Source organism: Ascaphus truei, unplaced genomic scaffold, assembly GCF_040206685.1.
Source record: "Ascaphus truei isolate aAscTru1 unplaced genomic scaffold, aAscTru1.hap1 HAP1_SCAFFOLD_284, whole genome shotgun sequence".
Lineage (NCBI taxonomy): Eukaryota > Metazoa > Chordata > Amphibia > Anura > Ascaphidae > Ascaphus > Ascaphus truei.
The window spans coordinates 265,889-287,885 of NW_027455794.1; the positions used below are offsets into that span (position 1 = coordinate 265,889).

Sequence of the window (21,997 nt, forward strand, 5' to 3'; positions counted from 1 at the left end):
ATCTGTATTCTGTGTATGTGACTCTTCCTGACCAGGAAAGATCTGTATTCTGTGTATGTGACTCTTCCTGACCAGGAAAGATCTGTATTCTGTGTATGTGACTCTTCCTGACCGGGAAAGATCTGTATTCTGTGTATCCGACTCTTCCTGACCAGGAAAGATCTGTATTCTGTGTATGTGACTCTTCCTGACCGGGAAAGATCTGTATTCTGTGTATGTGACTCTTCCTGACCAGGAAAGATCTGTATTCTGTGTATGTGACTCTTCCTGACCGGGAAAGATCTGTATTCTGTGTATCCGACTCTTCCTGACCAGGAAAGATCTGTATTCTGTGTATGTGACTCTTCCTGACCGGGAAAGATCTGTATTCTGTGTATGTGACTCTTCCTGACCGGGAAAGATCTGTATTCTGTGTATGTGACTCTTCCTGACCGGGAAAGATCTGTATTCTGTGTATGTGACTCTTCCTGACCGGGAAAGATCTGTATTCTGTGTATCCGACTCTTCCTGACCAGGAAAGATCTGTATTCTGTGTATCCGACTCTTCCTGACCGGGAAAGATCTGTATTCTGTGTATGTGACTCTTCCTGACCGGGAAAGATCTGTATTCTGTGTATCCGACTCTTCCAGACCAGGAAAGATCTGTATTCTGTGTATCCGACTCTTCCTGACCGGGAAAGATCTGTATTCTGTGTATGTGACTCTTCCTGACCGGGAAAGATCTGTATTCTGTGTATCCGACTCTTCCTGACCGGGAAAGATCTGTATTCTGTGTATCTGACTCTTCCTGACCGGGAAAGATCTGTATTCTGTGTATGTGACTCTTCCTGACCGGGAAAGATCTGTATTCTGTGTATCCGACTCTTCCTGACCAGGAAAGATCTGTATTCTGTGTATCCGACTCTTCCTGACCAGGAAAGATCTGTATTCTGTGTATCTGACTCTTCCTGACCAGGAAAGATCTGTATTCTGTGTATGTGACTCTTCCTGACCAGGAAAGATCTGTATTCTGTGTATGTGACTCTTCCTGACCGGGAAAGATCTGTATTCTGTGTATGTGACTCTTCCTGACCGGGAAAGATCTGTATTCTGTGTATCCGACTCTTCCTGACCGGGAAAGATCTGTATTCTGTGTATGTGACTCTTCCTGACCGGGAAAGATCTGTATTCTGTGTATCCGACTCTTCCTGACCGGGAAAGATCTGTATTCTGTGTATCCGACTCTTCCTGACCGGGAAAGATCTGTATTCTGTGTATCCGACTCTTCCTGACCGGGAAAGATCTGTATTCTGTGTATCCGACTCTTCCTGACCGGGAAAGATCTGTATTCTGTGTATCCGACTCTTCCAGACCGGGAAAGATCTGTATTCTGTGTATCCGACTCTTCCTGACCGAGAAAGATCTGTATTCTGTGTATCCGACTCTTCCAGACCGGGAAAGATCTGTATTCTGTGTATCTGACTCTTCCTGACCAGGAAAGATCTGTATTCTGTGTATCCGACTCTTCCTGACCAGTACTTGTGTTGGTTTCCCTTTGAGCTGTTTGTCAGTGTTAGGTTGATGTACTTGTGTTGGTTTCCCTTTGAGCTGTGTGTCAGTGTTAGGTTGATGTACTTGGGTTGGTTTCCCTTTGAGCTGTGTGTCTGTGTTGGGTTGATGTACTTGGGTTGGTTTCCCTTTGAGCTGTGTGTCAGTGTTAGGTTGATGTACTTGTGTTGGTTTCCCTTTGAGCTGTCTGTGTTGGGTTGATGTACTTGTGTTGGTTTCCCTTTGAGCTGTGTGTCAATGTTAGGTTGATGTACTTGGGTTGGTTTCCCTTTGAGCTGTGTGTCTGTGTTGGGTTGATGTACTTGGGTTGGTTTCCCTTTGAGCTGTGTGTCAGTGTTAGGTTGATGTACTTGTGTTGGTTTCCCTTTGAGCTGTGTGTCAGTGTTGGGTTAATGTACTTGTGTTGGTTTCCCTTTGTGCTGTGTGTCTGTGTTAGGTTGATGTACTTGTGTTGGTTTCCCTTTGAGCTGTGTCTGTGTTAGGTTGATGTACTTGTGTTGGTTTCCCTTTGAGCTGTGTGTCTGTGTTAGGTTGATGTACTTGTGTTGGTTTCCCTTTGAGCTGTGTGTCTGTGTTAGGTTGATGTACTTGTGTTGGTTTCCCTTTGAGCTGTGTGTCAGTGTTAGGTTGATGTACTTGTGTTGGTTTCCCTTTGAGCTGTGTGTCTGTGTTAGGTTGATGTACTTGTGTTGGTTTCCCTTTGAGCTGTGTGTCTGTGTTAGGTTGATGTACTTGTGTCGGTTTCCCTTTGAGCTGTGTCTGTGTTAGGTTGATGTACTTGTGTTGGTTTCCCTTTGAGCTGTGTGTCTGTATTAGGTTGATGTACTTGTGTTGGTTTCCCTTTGAGCTGTGTGTCAGTGTCAGGTTAATGTACTTGTGTTGGTTTCCCTTTGAGCTGTGTCTGTGTTAGGTTGATGTACTTGTGTTGGTTTCCCTTTGAGCTGTGTGTCTGTGTTAGGTTGATGTACTTGTGTTGGTTTCCCTTTGAGCTGTGTGTCAGTGTTAGGTTGATGTACTTGTGTTGGTTTCCCTTTGAGCTGTGTGTCAGTGTTGGGTTAATGTACTTGTGTTGGTTTCCCTTTGTGCTGTGTGTCTGTGTTAGGTTGATGTACTTGTGTTGGTTTCCCTTTGAGCTGTGTGTCAGTGTTGGGTTGATGTACTTGTGTTGGTTTCCCTTTGAGCTGTGTGTCAGTGTTAGGTTGATGTACTTGTGTTGGTTTCCCTTTGAGCTGTGTGTCAGTGTTAGATTGATGTACTTGTGTTGGTTTCCCTTTGAGCTGTGTGTCTGTGTTAGGTTGATGTACTTGTGTTGGTTTCCCTTTGTGCTGTGTGTCTATGTTAGGTTGATGTACTTGTGTCGGTTTCCCTTTGTGGTGTGTGTCTGTGTTAGGTTGATGTACTTGTGTCGGTTTCCCTTTGAGCTGTGTCTGTGTTAGGTTGATGTACTTGTGTTGGTTTCCCTTTGAGCTGTGTGTCTGTATTAGGTTGATGTACTTGTGTTGGTTTCCCTTTGAGCTGTGTGTCAGTGTCAGGTTAATGTACTTGTGTTGGTTTCCCTTTGAGCTGTGTCTGTGTTAGGTTGATGTACTTGTGTTGGTTTCCCTTTGAGCTGTGTGTCTGTGTTAGGTTGATGTACTTGTGTTGTTTTCCCTTTGAGCTGTGTGTCAGTGTTAGGTTGATGTACTTGTGTTGGTTTCCCTTTGAGCTGTGTGTCAGTGTTAGGTTGATGTACTTGTGTTGGTTTCCCTTTGAGCTGTGTGTCTGTATTAGGTTGATGTACTTGTGTTGGTTTCCCTTTGAGCTGTGTGTCAGTGTTGGGTTGATGTACTTGTGTTGGTTTCCCTTTGAGCTGTGTGTCAGTGTTAGGTTGATGTACTTGTGTTGGTTTACCTTTGAGCTGTGTGTCAGTGTTAGGTTGATGTACTTGTGTTGGTTTCCCTTTGAGCTGTGTGTCTGTGTTAGGTTGATGTACTTGTGTTGGTTTCCCTTTGAGCTGTGTGTCTGTGTTAGGTTGATGTACTTGTGTTGGTTTCTCTTTGAGCTGTGTGTCTGTGTTAGGTTGATGTACTTGTGTTGGTTTCCCTTTGAGCTGTGTGTCTGTGTTGGGTTGATATACTTGTGTTGGTTTCCCTTTGAGCTGTGTGTCTGTGTTAGGTTGATGTACTTGTGTCGGTTTCCCTTTGAGCTGTGTCTGTGTTAGGTTGATGTACTTGTGTTGGTTTCCCTTTGAGCTGTGTGTCAGTGTTGGGTTGATGTACTTGTGTTGATTTCCCTTTGAACTGTGTGTCTGTGTTGGGTTGATGTACTTGTGTTGATTTCCCTTTGAGCTGTGTGTCAGTGTTAGGTTGATGTACTTGTGTTGGTTTCCCTTTGAGCTGTGTGTCTGTGTTAGGTTGATGTACTTGTGTTGGTTTCCCTTTGTGCTGTGTGTCTGTGTTAGGTTGATGTACTTGTGTCGGTTTCCCTTTGAGCTGTGTCTGTGTTAGGTTGATGTACTTGTGTTGGTTTCCCTTTGAGCTGTGTGTCTGTATTAGGTTGATGTACTTGTGTTGGTTTCCCTTTGAGCTGTGTGTCAGTGTCAGGTTAATGTACTTGTGTTGGTTTCCCTTTGAGCTGTGTCTGTGTTAGGTTGATGTACTTGTGTTGGTTTCCCTTTGAGCTGTGTGTCTGTGTTAGGTTGATGTACTTTTGTTGGTTTCCCTTTGAGCTGTGTGTCAGTGTTAGGTTGATGTACTTGTGTTGGTTTCATTTTGTGCTGTCTGTGTTGGGTTGATGTACTTGTGTTGGTTTCCCTTTGAGCTGTGTGTCGGTGTTAGGTTGATGTACTTGTGTTGGTTTCCCTTTGAGCTGTGTGTCTGTGTTGGGTTGATGTACTTGGGTTGGTTTCCCTTTGAGCTGTGTGTCAGTGTTAGGTTGATGTACTTGTGTTGGTTTCCCTTTGAGCTGTGTGTCAGTGTTGGGTTAATGTACTTGTGTTGGTTTCCCTTTGTGCTGTGTGTCTGTGTTAGGTTGATGTACTTGTGTTGGTTTCCCTTTGAGCTGTGTGTCAGTGTTGGGTTGATGTACTTGTGTTGGTTTCCCTTTGAGCTGTGTGTCAGTGTTAGGTTGATGTACTTGTGTTGGTTTCCCTTTGAGCTGTGTGTCAGTGTTAGGTTGATGTACTTGTGTTGGTTTCCCTTTGAGCTGTGTGTCAGTGTTAGGTTGATGTACTTGTGTTGGTTTCCCTTTGAGCTGTGTGTCTGTGTTAGGTTGATGTACTTGTGTTGGTTTCCCTTTGTGCTGTGTGTCTGTGTTAGGTTGATGTACTTGTGTCGGTTTCCCTTTGTGGTGTGTGTCTGTGTTAGGTTGATGTACTTGTGTCGGTTTCCCTTTGAGCTGTGTCTGTGTTAGGTTGATGTACTTGTGTTGGTTTCCCTTTGAGCTGTGTGTCTGTATTAGGTTGATGTACTTGTGTTGGTTTCCCTTTGAGCTGTGTGTCAGTGTCAGGTTAATGTACTTGTGTTGGTTTCCCTTTGAGCTGTGTCTGTGTTAGGTTGATGTACTTGTGTTGGTTTCCCTTTGAGCTGTGTGTCAATGTTAGGTTGATGTACTTGGGTTGGTTTCCCTTTGAGCTGTGTGTCTGTGTTGGGTTGATGTACTTGGGTTGGTTTCCCTTTGAGCTGTGTGTCAGTGTTAGGTTGATGTACTTGTGTTGGTTTCCCTTTGAGCTGTGTGTCAGTGTTAGGTTGATGTACTTGGGTTGGTTTCCCTTTGAGCTGTGTGTCTGTGTTGGGTTGATGTACTTGGGTTGGTTTCCCTTTGAGCTGTGTGTCAGTGTTAGGTTGATGTGCTTGTGTTGGTTTCCCTTTGAGCTGTCTGTGTTGGGTTGATGTACTTGTGTTGGTTTCCCTTTGAGCTGTGTGTCAATGTTAGGTTGATGTACTTGGGTTGGTTTCCCTTTGAGCTGTGTGTCTGTGTTGGGTTGATGTACTTGGGTTGGTTTCCCTTTGAGCTGTGTGTCAGTGTTAGGTTGATGTACTTGTGTTGGTTTCCCTTTGAGCTGTGTGTCAGTGTTGGGTTAATGTACTTGTGTTGGTTTCCCTTTGTGCTGTGTGTCTGTGTTAGGTTGATGTACTTGTGTTGGTTTCCCTTTGAGCTGTGTCTGTGTTAGGTTGATGTACTTGTGTTGGTTTCCCTTTGAGCTGTGTGTCTGTGTTAGGTTGATGTACTTGTGTTGGTTTCCCTTTGAGCTGTGTGTCTGTGTTAGGTTGATGTACTTGTGTTGGTTTCCCTTTGAGCTGTGTGTCAGTGTTAGGTTGATGTACTTGTGTTGGTTTCCCTTTGAGCTGTGTGTCTGTGTTAGGTTGATGTACTTGTGTTGGTTTCCCTTTGTGCTGTGTGTCTGTGTTAGGTTGATGTACTTGTGTCGGTTTCCCTTTGAGCTGTGTCTGTGTTAGGTTGATGTACTTGTGTTGGTTTCCCTTTGAGCTGTGTGTCTGTATTAGGTTGATGTACTTGTGTTGGTTTCCCTTTGAGCTGTGTGTCAGTGTCAGGTTAATGTACTTGTGTTGGTTTCCCTTTGAGCTGTGTCTGTGTTAGGTTGATGTACTTGTGTTGGTTTCCCTTTGAGCTGTGTGTCTGTGTTAGGTTGATGTACTTGTGTTGGTTTCCCTTTGAGCTGTGTGTCAGTGTTAGGTTGATGTACTTGTGTTGGTTTCCCTTTGAGCTGTGTGTCAGTGTTGGGTTAATGTACTTGTGTTGGTTTCCCTTTGTGCTGTGTGTCTGTGTTAGGTTGATGTACTTGTGTTGGTTTCCCTTTGAGCTGTGTGTCAGTGTTGGGTTGATGTACTTGTGTTGGTTTCCCTTTGAGCTGTGTGTCTGTGTTAGGTTGATGTACTTGTGTTGGTTTCCCTTTGTGCTGTGTGTCTGTGTTAGGTTGATGTACTTGTGTCGGTTTCCCTTTGTGGTGTGTGTCTGTGTTAGGTTGATGTACTTGTGTCGGTTTCCCTTTGAGCTGTGTCTGTGTTAGGTTGATGTACTTGTGTTGGTTTCCCTTTGAGCTGTGTGTCTGTATTAGGTTGATGTACTTGTGTTGGTTTCCCTTTGAGCTGTGTGTCTGTATTAGGTTGATGTACTTGTGTTGGTTTCCCTTTGAGCTGTGTGTCAGTGTCAGGTTAATGTACTTGTGTTGGTTTCCCTTTGAGCTGTGTCTGTGTTAGGTTGATGTACTGCACCGACACACTTTATTCGAGCAAATGCCCAGTTTGTACCTGGCAGATACCTGGAATGCGCCGCTCCTCACCTCTGACAAGCCCCGTTGTGTTTGCCTTCCCAGCCTGGGTTCATGCCTGGCTGACGGGCGGCTGATCTGTTAAATGATAATGATTAGGATTTAATAGGCTGCAATGCTTCGCGTGTCTACCAGATGGCATAAATTCATGAATTGTAATGCAGTATATATATATATACTGTGCAGTATTGCAGCCAGGGGGAATAAAATGCTTCAATCCCTGCTTGGAAAATAACCCAATATACTCGGGCAGAAAACAGTCACAAACCTCAATACACCCGGGTATACCCGAATTCGTGGGACTAGCCGAGCTCGAATAAAGTGTGTCGCCAGTGTACTTGTGTTGGTTTCCCTTTGAGCTGTGTGTCTGTATTAGGTTGATGTACTTGTGTTGGTTTCCCTTTGAGCTGTGTGTCAGTGTCAGGTTAATGTACTTGTGTTGGTTTCCCTTTGAGCTGTGTCTGTGTTAGGTTGATGTACTTGTGTTGGTTTCCCTTTGAGCTGTGTGTCTGTGTTAGGTTGATGTACTTGTGTTGGTTTCCCTTTGAGCTGTGTGTCTGTGTTAGGTTGATGTACTTGTGTTGGTTTCTCTTTGAGCTGTGTGTCTGTGTTAGGTTGATGTACTTGTGTTGGTTTCCCTTTGAGCTGTGTGTCTGTGTTGGGTTGATGTACTTGTGTTGGTTTCCCTTTGAGCTGTGTGTCTGTGTTAGGTTGATGTACTTGTGTCGGTTTCCCTTTGAGCTGTGTCTGTGTTAGGTTGATGTACTTGTGTTGGTTTCCCTTTGAGCTGTGTGTCAGTGTTGGGTTGATGTACTTGTGTTGATTTCCCTTTGAACTGTGTGTCTGTGTTGGGTTGATGTACTTGTGTTGATTTCCCTTTGAGCTGTGTGTCAGTGTTAGGTTGATGTACTTGTGTTGGTTTCCCTTTGAGCTGTGTGTCTGTGTTAGGTTGATGTACTTGTGTTGGTTTCCCTTTGTGCTGTGTGTCTGTGTTAGGTTGATGTACTTGTGTCGGTTTCCCTTTGAGCTGTGTCTGTGTTAGGTTGATGTACTTGTGTTGGTTTCCCTTTGAGCTGTGTGTCTGTATTAGGTTGATGTACTTGTGTTGGTTTCCCTTTGAGCTGTGTGTCAGTGTCAGGTTAATGTACTTGTGTTGGTTTCCCTTTGAGCTGTGTCTGTGTTAGGTTGATGTACTTGTGTTGGTTTCCCTTTGAGCTGTGTGTCTGTGTTAGGTTGATGTACTTGTGTTGGTTTCCCTTTGAGCTGTGTGTCAGTGTTAGGTTGATGTACTTGTGTTGGTTTCATTTTGTGCTGTCTGTGTTGGGTTGATGTACTTGTGTTGGTTTCCCTTTGAGCTGTGTGTCGGTGTTAGGTTGATGTACTTGTGTTGGTTTCCCTTTGAGCTGTGTGTCTGTGTTGGGTTGATGTACTTGGGTTGGTTTCCCTTTGAGCTGTGTGTCAGTGTTAGGTTGATGTACTTGTGTTGGTTTCCCTTTGAGCTGTGTGTCAGTGTTGGGTTAATGTACTTGTGTTGGTTTCCCTTTGTGCTGTGTGTCTGTGTTAGGTTGATGTACTTGTGTTGGTTTCCCTTTGAGCTGTGTGTCAGTGTTGGGTTGATGTACTTGTGTTGGTTTCCCTTTGAGCTGTGTGTCAGTGTTAGGTTGATGTACTTGTGTTGGTTTCCCTTTGAGCTGTGTGTCAGTGTTAGGTTGATGTACTTGTGTTGGTTTCCCTTTGAGCTGTGTGTCAGTGTTAGGTTGATGTACTTGTGTTGGTTTCCCTTTGAGCTGTGTGTCTGTGTTAGGTTGATGTACTTGTGTTGGTTTCCCTTTGTGCTGTGTGTCTGTGTTAGGTTGATGTACTTGTGTCGGTTTCCCTTTGTGGTGTGTGTCTGTGTTAGGTTGATGTACTTGTGTCGGTTTCCCTTTGAGCTGTGTCTGTGTTAGGTTGATGTACTTGTGTTGGTTTCCCTTTGAGCTGTGTGTCTGTATTAGGTTGATGTACTTGTGTTGGTTTCCCTTTGAGCTGTGTGTCAGTGTCAGGTTAATGTACTTGTGTTGGTTTCCCTTTGAGCTGTGTCTGTGTTAGGTTGATGTACTTGTGTTGGTTTCCCTTTGAGCTGTGTGTCAATGTTAGGTTGATGTACTTGGGTTGGTTTCCCTTTGAGCTGTGTGTCTGTGTTGGGTTGATGTACTTGGGTTGGTTTCCCTTTGAGCTGTGTGTCAGTGTTAGGTTGATGTACTTGTGTTGGTTTCCCTTTGAGCTGTGTGTCAGTGTTAGGTTGATGTACTTGGGTTGGTTTCCCTTTGAGCTGTGTGTCTGTGTTGGGTTGATGTACTTGGGTTGGTTTCCCTTTGAGCTGTGTGTCAGTGTTAGGTTGATGTACTTGTGTTGGTTTCCCTTTGAGCTGTCTGTGTTGGGTTGATGTACTTGTGTTGGTTTCCCTTTGAGCTGTGTGTCAATGTTAGGTTGATGTACTTGGGTTGGTTTCCCTTTGAGCTGTGTGTCTGTGTTGGGTTGATGTACTTGGGTTGGTTTCCCTTTGAGCTGTGTGTCAGTGTTAGGTTGATGTACTTGTGTTGGTTTCCCTTTGAGCTGTGTGTCAGTGTTGGGTTAATGTACTTGTGTTGGTTTCCCTTTGTGCTGTGTGTCTGTGTTAGGTTGATGTACTTGTGTTGGTTTCCCTTTGAGCTGTGTCTGTGTTAGGTTGATGTACTTGTGTTGGTTTCCCTTTGAGCTGTGTGTCTGTGTTAGGTTGATGTACTTGTGTTGGTTTCCCTTTGAGCTGTGTGTCTGTGTTAGGTTGATGTACTTGTGTTGGTTTCCCTTTGAGCTGTGTGTCAGTGTTAGGTTGATGTACTTGTGTTGGTTTCCCTTTGAGCTGTGTGTCTGTGTTAGGTTGATGTACTTGTGTTGGTTTCCCTTTGTGCTGTGTGTCTGTGTTAGGTTGATGTACTTGTGTCGGTTTCCCTTTGAGCTGTGTCTGTGTTAGGTTGATGTACTTGTGTTGGTTTCCCTTTGAGCTGTGTGTCTGTATTAGGTTGATGTACTTGTGTTGGTTTCCCTTTGAGCTGTGTGTCAGTGTCAGGTTAATGTACTTGTGTTGGTTTCCCTTTGAGCTGTGTCTGTGTTAGGTTGATGTACTTGTGTTGGTTTCCCTTTGAGCTGTGTGTCTGTGTTAGGTTGATGTACTTGTGTTGGTTTCCCTTTGAGCTGTGTGTCAGTGTTAGGTTGATGTACTTGTGTTGGTTTCCCTTTGAGCTGTGTGTCAGTGTTGGGTTAATGTACTTGTGTTGGTTTCCCTTTGTGCTGTGTGTCTGTGTTAGGTTGATGTACTTGTGTTGGTTTCCCTTTGAGCTGTGTGTCAGTGTTGGGTTGATGTACTTGTGTTGGTTTCCCTTTGAGCTGTGTGTCAGTGTTAGGTTGATGTACTTGTGTTGGTTTCCCTTTGAGCTGTGTGTCAGTGTTAGATTGATGTACTTGTGTTGGTTTCCCTTTGAGCTGTGTGTCTGTGTTAGGTTGATGTACTTGTGTTGGTTTCCCTTTGTGCTGTGTGTCTGTGTTAGGTTGATGTACTTGTGTCGGTTTCCCTTTGTGGTGTGTGTCTGTGTTAGGTTGATGTACTTGTGTCGGTTTCCCTTTGAGCTGTGTCTGTGTTAGGTTGATGTACTTGTGTTGGTTTCCCTTTGAGCTGTGTGTCTGTATTAGGTTGATGTACTTGTGTTGGTTTCCCTTTGAGCTGTGTGTCAGTGTCAGGTTAATGTACTTGTGTTGGTTTCCCTTTGAGCTGTGTCTGTGTTAGGTTGATGTACTTGTGTTGGTTTCCCTTTGAGCTGTGTGTCTGTGTTAGGTTGATGTACTTGTGTTGTTTTCCCTTTGAGCTGTGTGTCAGTGTTAGGTTGATGTACTTGTGTTGGTTTCCCTTTGAGCTGTGTGTCAGTGTTAGGTTGATGTACTTGTGTTGGTTTCCCTTTGAGCTGTGTGTCTGTATTAGGTTGATGTACTTGTGTTGGTTTCCCTTTGAGCTGTGTGTCAGTGTTGGGTTGATGTACTTGTGTTGGTTTCCCTTTGAGCTGTGTGTCAGTGTTAGGTTGATGTACTTGTGTTGGTTTCCCTTTGAGCTGTGTGTCAGTGTTAGGTTGATGTACTTGTGTTGGTTTCCCTTTGAGCTGTGTGTCTGTGTTAGGTTGATGTACTTGTGTTGGTTTCCCTTTGAGCTGTGTGTCTGTGTTAGGTTGATGTACTTGTGTTGGTTTCTCTTTGAGCTGTGTGTCTGTGTTAGGTTGATGTACTTGTGTTGGTTTCCCTTTGAGCTGTGTGTCTGTGTTGGGTTGATGTACTTGTGTTGGTTTCCCTTTGAGCTGTGTGTCTGTGTTAGGTTGATGTACTTGTGTCGGTTTCCCTTTGAGCTGTGTCTGTGTTAGGTTGATGTACTTGTGTTGGTTTCCCTTTGAGCTGTGTGTCAGTGTTGGGTTGATGTACTTGTGTTGATTTCCCTTTGAACTGTGTGTCTGTGTTGGGTTGATGTACTTGTGTTGATTTCCCTTTGAGCTGTGTGTCAGTGTTAGGTTGATGTACTTGTGTTGGTTTCCCTTTGAGCTGTGTGTCTGTGTTAGGTTGATGTACTTGTGTTGGTTTCCCTTTGTGCTGTGTGTCTGTGTTAGGTTGATGTACTTGTGTCGGTTTCCCTTTGAGCTGTGTCTGTGTTAGGTTGATGTACTTGTGTTGGTTTCCCTTTGAGCTGTGTGTCTGTATTAGGTTGATGTACTTGTGTTGGTTTCCCTTTGAGCTGTGTGTCAGTGTCAGGTTAATGTACTTGTGTTGGTTTCCCTTTGAGCTGTGTCTGTGTTAGGTTGATGTACTTGTGTTGGTTTCCCTTTGAGCTGTGTGTCTGTGTTAGGTTGATGTACTTGTGTTGGTTTCCCTTTGAGCTGTGTGTCAGTGTTAGGTTGATGTACTTGTGTTGGTTTCATTTTGTGCTGTCTGTGTTGGGTTGATGTACTTGTGTTGGTTTCCCTTTGAGCTGTGTGTCGGTGTTAGGTTGATGTACTTGTGTTGGTTTCCCTTTGAGCTGTGTGTCTGTGTTGGGTTGATGTACTTGGGTTGGTTTCCCTTTGAGCTGTGTGTCAGTGTTAGGTTGATGTACTTGTGTTGGTTTCCCTTTGAGCTGTGTGTCAGTGTTGGGTTAATGTACTTGTGTTGGTTTCCCTTTGTGCTGTGTGTCTGTGTTAGGTTGATGTACTTGTGTTGGTTTCCCTTTGAGCTGTGTGTCAGTGTTGGGTTGATGTACTTGTGTTGGTTTCCCTTTGAGCTGTGTGTCAGTGTTAGGTTGATGTACTTGTGTTGGTTTCCCTTTGAGCTGTGTGTCAGTGTTAGGTTGATGTACTTGTGTTGGTTTCCCTTTGAGCTGTGTGTCAGTGTTAGGTTGATGTACTTGTGTTGGTTTCCCTTTGAGCTGTGTGTCTGTGTTAGGTTGATGTACTTGTGTTGGTTTCCCTTTGTGCTGTGTGTCAGTGTTAGGTTGATGTACTTGTGTTGGTTTCCCTTTGAGCTGTGTGTCTGTATTAGGTTGATGTACTTGTGTTGGTTTCCCTTTGAGCTGTGTGTCAGTGTCAGGTTAATGTACTTGTGTTGGTTTCCCTTTGAGCTGTGTCTGTGTTAGGTTGATGTACTTGTGTTGGTTTCCCTTTGAGCTGTGTGTCTGTGTTAGGTTGATGTACTTGTGTTGTTTTCCGTTTGAGCTGTGTGTCAGTGTTAGGTTGATGTACTTGTGTTGGTTTCCCTTTGAGCTGTGTGTCAGTGTTAGGTTGATGTACTTGTGTTGGTTTCCCTTTGAGCTGTGTGTCTGTGTTAGGTTGATGTACTTGTGTTGGTTTCCCTTTGAGCTGTGTGTCTGTGTTAGGTTGATGTACTTGTGTTGGTTTCTCTTTGAGCTGTGTGTCTGTGTTAGGTTGATGTACTTATGTTGGTTTCCCTTTGAGCTGTGTGTCTGTGTTGGGTTGATGTACTTGTGTTGGTTTCCCTTTGAGCTGTGTGTCTGTGTTAGGTTGATGTACTTGTGTCGGTTTCCCTTTGAGCTGTGTCTGTGTTAGGTTGATGTACTTGTGTTGATTTCCCTTTGAACTGTGTGTCTGTGTTGGGTTGATGTACTTGTGTTGATTTCCCTTTGAACTGTGTGTCTGTGTTAGGTTGATGTACTTGTGTTGGTTTCCCTTTGTGCTGTGTGTCTGTGTTAGGTTGATGTACTTGTGTTGGTTTCCCTTTGAGCTGTGTGTCAGTGTTAGGTTGATGTACTTGTGTTGGTTTCCCTTTGCGCTGTGTGTCTGTGTTAGGTTGATGTACTTGTGTTGTTTTCCTTTGGCTGTGTGTCAGTGTCAGGTTAATGTACTTGTGTTGGTTTCCCTTTGCGCTGTGTGTCAGTGTTAGGTTAATGTACTTGTGTTGGTTTCCTTTGGCTGTGTGTCAGTGTCAGGTTAATGTACTTGTGTTGGTTTCCCTTTGCGCTGTGTGTCAGTGTTAGGTTGATGTACTTGTGTTGGTTTCATTTGAGCTGTGTGTCAGTGTTAGGTTGATGTACTTGTGTTGGTTTCCCTTTGAGCTGTGTGTCAGTGTTAGGTTGATGTACTTGTGTTGGTTTCCCTTTGCGCTGTGTCTGTGTTAGGTTAATGTACTTGTGTTGGTTTCCTTTGGCTGTGTGTCAGTGTCAGGTTAATGTACTTGTGTTGGTTTCCCTTTGCGCTGTGTGTCAGTGTTAGGTTGATGTACTTGTGTTGGTTTCATTTGAGCTGTGTGTCAGTGTTAGGTTGATGTACTTGTGTTGGTTTCCCTTTGAGCTGTGTGTCAGTGTTAGGTTGATGTACTTGTGTTGGTTTCCCTTTGAGCTGTGTGTCAGTGTTAGGTTGATGTACTTGTGTTGGTTTCCCTTTGGCTGTGTGTCAGTGTTAGGTTGATGTACTTGTGTTGGTTTCCCTTTGCGCTGTGTGTCAGTGTTAGGTTGATGTACTTGTGTTGGTTTCATTTGAGCTGTGTGTCAGTGTCAGGTTAATGTACTTGTGTTGGTTTCCCTTTGAGCTGTGTGTCAGTGTTAGGTTAATGTACTTGTGTTGGTTTCCTTTGGCTGTGTGTCAGTGTCAGGTTAATGTACTTGTGTTGGTTTCCCTTTGCGCTGTGTGTCAGTGTTAGGTTGATGTACTTGTGTTGGTTTCATTTGAGCTGTGTGTCAGTGTTAGGTTGATGTACTTGTGTTGGTTTCCCTTTGAGCTGTGTGTCAGTGTTGGGTTAATGTACTTGTGTTGGTTTCCCTTTGAGCTGTTTGTCTGTGTTAGGTTGATGTACTTGTGTTGTTTCCCTTTGAGCTGTGTGTCAGTGTTAGTTTGATGTACTTGTGTTGGTTTCCTTTGGCTGTGTGTCAGTGTCAGGTTAATGTACTTGTGTTGGTTTCCCTTTGAGCTGTGTGTCAGTGTTAGGTTAATGTACTTGTGTTGGTTTCCTTTGGCTGTGTGTCAGTGTCAGGTTAATGTACTTGTGTTGGTTTCCCTTTGAGCTGTGTGTCAGTGTTAGTTTGATGTACTTGTGTTGGTTTCCCTTTGAGCTGTGTGTCAGTGTTAGGTTAATGTACTTGTGTTGGTTTCCTTTGGCTGTGTGTCAGTGTCAGGTTAATGTACTTGTGTTGGTTTCCCTTTGAGCTGTGTGTCAGTGTTAGGTTGATGTACTTGTGTTGGTTTCCCTTTGAGCTGTGTGTCAGTGTTAGGTTGATGTACTTGTGTTGGTTTCCCTTTGAGCTGTATGTCAGTGTTAGGTTGATGTACTTGTGTTGGTTTCCCTTTGAGCTCTGTGTCAGTGTTAGGTTGATGTACTTGTGTTGGTTTCACTTTGTGCTGTGTCAGTGTTAGGTTGATGTACTTGTGTTGGTTTCCCTTTGAGCTGTGTGTCAGTGTTAGGTTGATGTACTTGTGTTGGTTTCCCTTTGAGCTGTGTGTCAGTGTTGGGTTGATGTACTTGTGTCGGTTTCCTTTTGAGCTGTGTGTCAGTGTTAGGTTAATGTACTTGTGTTGGTTTCCCTTTGAGCTGTGTGTCAGTGTTAGGTTAATGTACTTGTGTTGGTTTCCCTTTGAGCTGTGTGTCAGTGTTAGGTTAATGTACTTGGGTTGGTCTTCCTTTGGCTGTGACCTACTTTCATTTTGTCCCCAGTTGTCTGAACATCCTTCAGAGGGCCCAACTGAGCGGCTGGCAGTGTGGGTGAGTTTACAATATGTGAAGGTAAATGATTCACTTCATGTCATGATCAGCAAAATGTAACATATCTGTTCTGCCCCTACAGGAAGTCCCGTCTGTTCTTCAAATACTGGCACCAGGATCAGCTGTCACAGTGTCTTTCAAGACTTATGGAGGCTGCCACAGTCATCCAGAAGTGTGAGGGACTTTGGGTTGGTCTCGGAGAGATCAAACACTCTGCAATGTTAATCATATCCAGACTGCCAATCATCTACAAACTGATCCAGAACACCAACAATGTTCATGTCACTCATCTCCTAGAACAGGGGGGCGCAAACCTTTTTTCCCTGCGCCCCCCTGCCGGCGGTCACCTCACCCCCACGCCCCCCTTCACCCCCACTTATCTCGGCTCCGGCGTTATGACGTCATACGTCACATGACCTCGCAGGGTCATTTGACGACACGTTGCCATGGCGAAGCGTGTGGGGCCACGGTAAGTAAAGGTTTACAGAGGCCCTGCAGCTACCCCGGCACTTAATTTAAGTGCATTCGGGAAGCGCACGGGGCTCCTGTAAACTGTGCATCCCCCGCAGGCAGTCTTGCGCCCCCCTGCTGGCGGTCACCTCACCCCCACGCCCCCCTTCACCCCCACTTATCTCGGCGCCGGCGTCATGACGTCACGTTGCCATAGCAACGTGCCGTCACGTTGCCATAGCAACACGACGTCACATGACCTCGCAGCGTCATTTGACGACACGTTGCCATGGCGATGCGTGTGGAGCCACGGTAAGTAAAGGTTTACAGAGGCCCTGCATCTCCCCCGGCACTTAATTTAAGTGCATTCGGGAAGCGCGCAGGGCCTCTGTAAACTGTGCATTCCCCGCAGGCAGTCTTGCGCCCCCCAGTTTGCGTACGGCTGTCCTAGAACAATCAGAACACAAAACTTGGCATGTGCCACTTATTCTCAAAGTTATCCAGAACAGCCCAATACTAGGCACTCCTCTTCTGATCCACAATAACCCAACACGCAACACTTTCATTAACTGATCCAGAACAGCAGAACACTCAGCATGTGTCACTAATCTACTCACTGATCCAGAACAGCAGAACACTCAGCATGTCACTAATCTACTCACTGATCCAGAACAGCAGAACACTCAGCATGTCACTAATCTACTTACTGATCCAGAACAGCAGAACACTCAGCATGTGTCACTAATCTACTCACTGATCCAGAACAGCAGAACATTCAGCATGTGTCACTAATCTACTCACTGATCCAGAACAGCAGAACACTCAGCATGTCACTAATCTACTTACTGATCCAGAACAGCAGAACATTCAGCATGTCACTAATCTACTTACTGATCCAGAACAGCAGAACACTCAGCATGTGTCACTAATCTACTTACTGATCCAGAACAGCAGAACACTCAGCATGTGTCACTAATCTACTTACTGATCCAGAACAGCAGAACACTCAGCATGTGTCACTAATCTACTCACTGATCCAGAACAGCAGAACACTCAGCATGTCACTAATCTACTCACTGATCCAGAACAGCAGAACATTCAGCATGTGTCACTAATCTACTCACTGATCCAGAACAGCAGAACACTCAGCATGTCACTAATCTACTTACTGATCCAGAACAGCAGAACATTCAGCATGTCACTAATCTACTTACTGATTCAGAACAGCAGAACACTCAGCATGTGTCACTAATCTACTTACTGATCCAGAACAGCAGAACACTCAGCATGTGTCACTAATCTACTTACTGATCCAGAACAGCAGAACACTCAGCATGTGTCACTAATCTACTCACTGATCCAGAACAGCAGAACACTCAGCATGTGTCACTAATCTACTCACTGACACAGAACAGCAGAACACTCAGCATGTCACTGATCTACTCACTGATCCAGAACAGCAGAACACTTAGCATGTGTCACTAATCTACTCACTGACACAGAACAGCAGAACACTCAGCATGTGTCACTAATCTACTTACTGATCCAGAACAGCAGAACACTCAGCATGTGTCACTAATCTACTTACTGATCCAGAACAGCAGAACACTCAGCATGTGTCACTAATCTACTTACTGATCCAGAACAGCAGAACACTCAGCATGTGTCACTAATCTACTCACTGATCCAGAACAGCAGAACACTCAGCATGTCACTAATCTACTCACTGATCCAGAACAGCAGAACACTCAGCATGTCACTAATCTACTTACTGATCCAGAACAGCAGAACACTCAGCATGTGTCACTAATCTACTCACTGATCCAGAACAGCAGAACACTCAGCATGTCACTAATCTACTTACTGATCCAGAACAGCAGAACATTCAGCATGTCACTAATCTACTTACTGATTCAGAACAGCAGAACACTCAGCATGTGTCACTAATCTACTTACTGATCCAGAACAGCAGAACACTCAGCATGTGTCACTAATCTACTTACTGATCCAGAACAGCAGAACACTCAGCATGTGTCACTAATCTACTCACTGATCCAGAACAGCAGAACACTCAGCATGTGTCACTAATCTACTCACTGACACAGAACAGCAGAACACTCAGCATGTCACTGATCTACTCACTGATCCAGAACAGCAGAACACTTAGCATGTGTCACTAATCTACTCACTGACACAGAACAGCAGAACACTCAGCATGTGTCACTAATCTACTTACTGATCCAGAACAGCAGAACACTCAGCATGTGTCACTAATCTACTTACTGATCCAGAACAGCAGAACACTCAGCATGTGTCACTAATCTACTCACTGATCCAGAACAGCAGAACACTCAGCATGTGTCACTAATCTACTAACTGATCCAGAACAGCAGAACACTCAGCATGTGTCACTAATCTACTCACTGATCCAGAACAGCAGAACACTCAGCATGTCACTAAGCTACTCACTGATCCAGAACAGCAGAACACTCAGCATGTCACTAATCTACTTACTGATCCAGAACAGCAGAACACTCAGCTTGTGTCACTAATCTACTCACTGATCCAGAACAGCAGAAAACTCAGCATGTATCACTAATCTACTTACTGATCCAGAACAGCAGAACACTCAGCATGTGTCACTAATCTACTCACTGATCCAGAACAGCAGAACATTCAGCATGTGTCACTAATCTACTTACTGATCCAGAACAGCAGAACACTCAGCATGTCACTAATCTACTCACTGATCCAGAACAGCAGAACACTCAGCATGTGTCACTAATCTACTCACTGATCCAGAACACTCAGCACGTCACTAATCTACTTACTGATCCAGAACAGCAGAACACTCAGCATGTCACTAATCTACTCACTGATCCAGAACAGCAGAACACTCAGCATGTGTCACTAATATACTCACTGATCCAGAACAGCAGAACACTTGGCATGTGTCACTAATCTACTTACTGATCCAGAACAGCAGAACACTCAGCATGTGTCACTAATCTACTTACTGATCCAGAACAGCAGAACACTCAGCATGTGTCACTAATCTACTAACTGATTCAGAATAGCAGAACACTCAGCATTTGTCACTAATCTACTTACTGATCCAGAACAGCAGAACACTCAGCATGTCAGTAATCTACTTACTGATCCAGAACAGCAGAACACTCAGCATGTGTCACTAATCTATTTACTGATCCAGAGCAGCAGAACACTCAGCATGTGTCACGAATCTACTCACTGATCCAGAACAGCAGAACACTCAGCATGTCACTAATCTACTTACTGATCCAGAACAGCAGAACACTCAGCATGTGTCACTAATCTACTTACTGATCCAGAACAGCAGAACACTCAGCATGTGTCACTAATCTACTAACTGATCCAGAACAGCAGAACACTCAGCATGTCACTAATCTACTTACTGATGCAGAACACTCAGCATGTGTCACTAATCTGTTTACTGATCCAGAACAGCAGAACACTCAGCATGTGTCACTAATCTACTCACTGATCCAGAACAGCAGAACACTCAGCATGTGTCACTAATCTATTTACTGATCCAGAACAGCATAACACTCAGCATGTCACTAATCTACTTACTGATTCAGAACAGCAGAACACTCAGCATGTGACTAATCTACTTACTGATCCAGAACAGCAGAACACTCAGCATGTGTCACTAATCTACTTACTGATCCAGAACAGCAGAACACTCAGCATGTCACTAATCTACTTACTGATCCAGAACAGCAGAACACTCAGCATGTGTCACTAATCTACTTACTGATCCAGAACAGCAGAACACTCAGCATGTGTCACTAATCTACTTACTGATCCAGAACAGCAGAACACTCAGCATGTCACTAATCTATTTACTAATCCAGAACAGCAGAACACTCAGCATGTGTCACGAATCTACTCACTGATCCAGAACAGCAGAAAACTCAGCATGTCACTAATCTACTTACTGATCCAGAACAGCAGAACACTCAGCATGTGTCACTAATCTACTCACTGATCCAGAACAGCTGAACTCTCAGCATGTGTCACTAATCTACTCACTGATCCAGAACAGCAGAACACTCAGCATGTCACTAATCTACTTACTGATCCAGAACAGCAGAACACTCAGCATGTGTCACTAATCTACTAACTGATCCAGAACAGCAGAACACTCAGCATGTGTCACTAATCTACTCACTGATCCAGAACAGCAGAACACTCAGCATGTGTCACTAATCTACTCACTGATCCAGAACAGCAGAACACTCAGCATGTGTCACTAATCTACTCACTGATCCAGAACGCAGAGCACCCAGCATGTGTCACTAATCTATTTACTGATCCAGAACAGCAGAACACTCAGCATGTGTCACTAATCTACTCACTGATCCAGAACAGCAGAACACTCAGCATGTGTCACTAATCTACTTACTGATCCAGAACAGCAGAACATTCAGCATGTCACTAATCTACTTACTGATCCAGAACAGCAGAACACTCAGCATGTGTCACTAATCTACTCACTGATCCAGAACAGCAGAACATTCAGCATGTCACTAATCTACTTACTGATCCAGAACAGCAGAACACTCAGCATGTGTCACTAATCTACTTACTGATCCAGAACAGCAGAACACTCGGCATGTGTCACTAATGTGTTTACTGATCCAGAACAGCAGAACACTCAGCATGTATCACTAATCTACTTACTGATTCAGAACAGCAGAACACTCAGCATGTGTCACTAATCTACTTACTGATCCAGAACAGCAGAACACTCAGCATGTGTCACTAATCTACTTACTGATCCAGAACAGCAGAACACTCAGCATGTCACTAATCTACTTACTGATCCAGAACAGCAGAACACTCAGCATGTGTCACTAATCTACTCACTGATCCAGAACAGCAGAACACTCAGCAGGTCACTAATTTAAATACTGATCCAGAACAGCAGAACACTCAGCATGTGTCACTAATCTACTAACTGATCCAGAACAGCATAACACTCAGCATGTGTCACTAATCTACTTACTGATCCAGAACAGCAGAACACTCAGCATGTGTCACTAATCTACTTACTGATCCAGAACAGCAGAACACTCAGCATGTGTCACTAATCTACTTACTGATCCAGAACAGCAGAACACTCAGCATGTCACTAATCTACTTACTGATCCAAAACAGCAGAACACTCAGCATGTGTCACTAATCTACTTACTGATCCAGAACAGCAGAACACTCAGCATGTGTCACTAATCTACTAACTGATCCAGAACAGCATAACACTCAGCATGTGTCACTAATCTACGTACTGATCCAGAACAGCAGAACATTCAGCATGTGTCACTAATCTACTTACTGATCCAGAACAGCAGAACATTCAGCATGTCACTAATCTACTTACTGATCCAGAACAGCAGAACATTCAGCATGTCACTAATCTACTTACTGATCCAGAGCAGCAGAACATTCAGCATGTGTCACTAATCTATTTACTGATCCAGAACAGCAGAACACTCAGCATGTGTCACTAATCTACTTACTGATCCAGAACAGCAGAACACTCAGCATGTGTCACTAATCTACTCATTGATCCAGAACAGCAGAACACTCAGCATGTGTCACTAATCTACTTACTGATCCAGAACAGCAGAACACTCAGCATGTGTCACTAATCTACTTACTGATCCAGAACAGCAGAACACTCAGCATGTGTCACTAATCTACTTACTGATCCAGAACAGCAGAACACTCAGCATGTGTCACTAATCTACTCACTGATCCAGAACAGCAGAACATTCAGCATGTGTCACTAATCTACTTACTGATCCAGAACAGCAGAACACTCAGCATGTCACTAATCTACTCACTGATCCAGAACAGCAGAACACTCAGCATGTGTCACTAATCTACTCACTGATCCAGAACAGCAGAACACTCAGCATGTCACTAATCTACTTACTGATCCAGAACAGCAGAACACTCAGCATGTGTCACTAATCTACTTACTGATCCAGAACAGCAGAACATTCAGCATGTCACTAATCTACTTACTGATCCAGAACAGCAGAACATTCAGCATGTCACTAATCTACTTACTGATCCAGAACAGCAGAACATTCAGCATGTGTCACTAATCTATTTACTGATCCAGAACAGCAGAACACTCAGCATGTGTCACTAATCTACTAACTGATCCAGAACAGCAGAACACTCAGCATGTCACTAATCTATTTACTGATCCAGAACAGCAGAACACTCAGCATGTGTCACTAATCTACTTACTGATCCAGAACAGCAGAACACTCAGCATGTGTCACTAATCTACTTACTGATCCAGAACAGCAGAACACTCAGCATGTGTCACTAATCTACTCACTGATCCAGAACAGCAGAACACTCAGCATGTGTCACTAATCTACTTACTGATCCAGAACAGCAGAACACTCAGCATGTGTCACTAATCTACTCACT

The 21,997-nt window shown here is 44.1% G+C and overlaps 1 protein-coding gene across 2 annotated transcripts in view; it reads left to right on the forward strand.

Annotated features, from left to right (window-relative positions):
- LOC142482966 (uncharacterized) overlaps positions 1 to 21,997 on the forward strand; it is a 187,620-nt gene that overhangs the window by 38,743 nt on the left and 126,880 nt on the right. For both annotated transcript variants that reach the window (XM_075583085.1, XM_075583084.1), the window contains exons 4-5: positions 15,008 to 15,055; positions 15,138 to 15,229. In XM_075583085.1, coding sequence (XP_075439200.1) covers positions 15,008 to 15,055; positions 15,138 to 15,229 — 140 coding nt within the window. The remainder of the gene's footprint in view (positions 1 to 15,007; positions 15,056 to 15,137; positions 15,230 to 21,997) is intronic.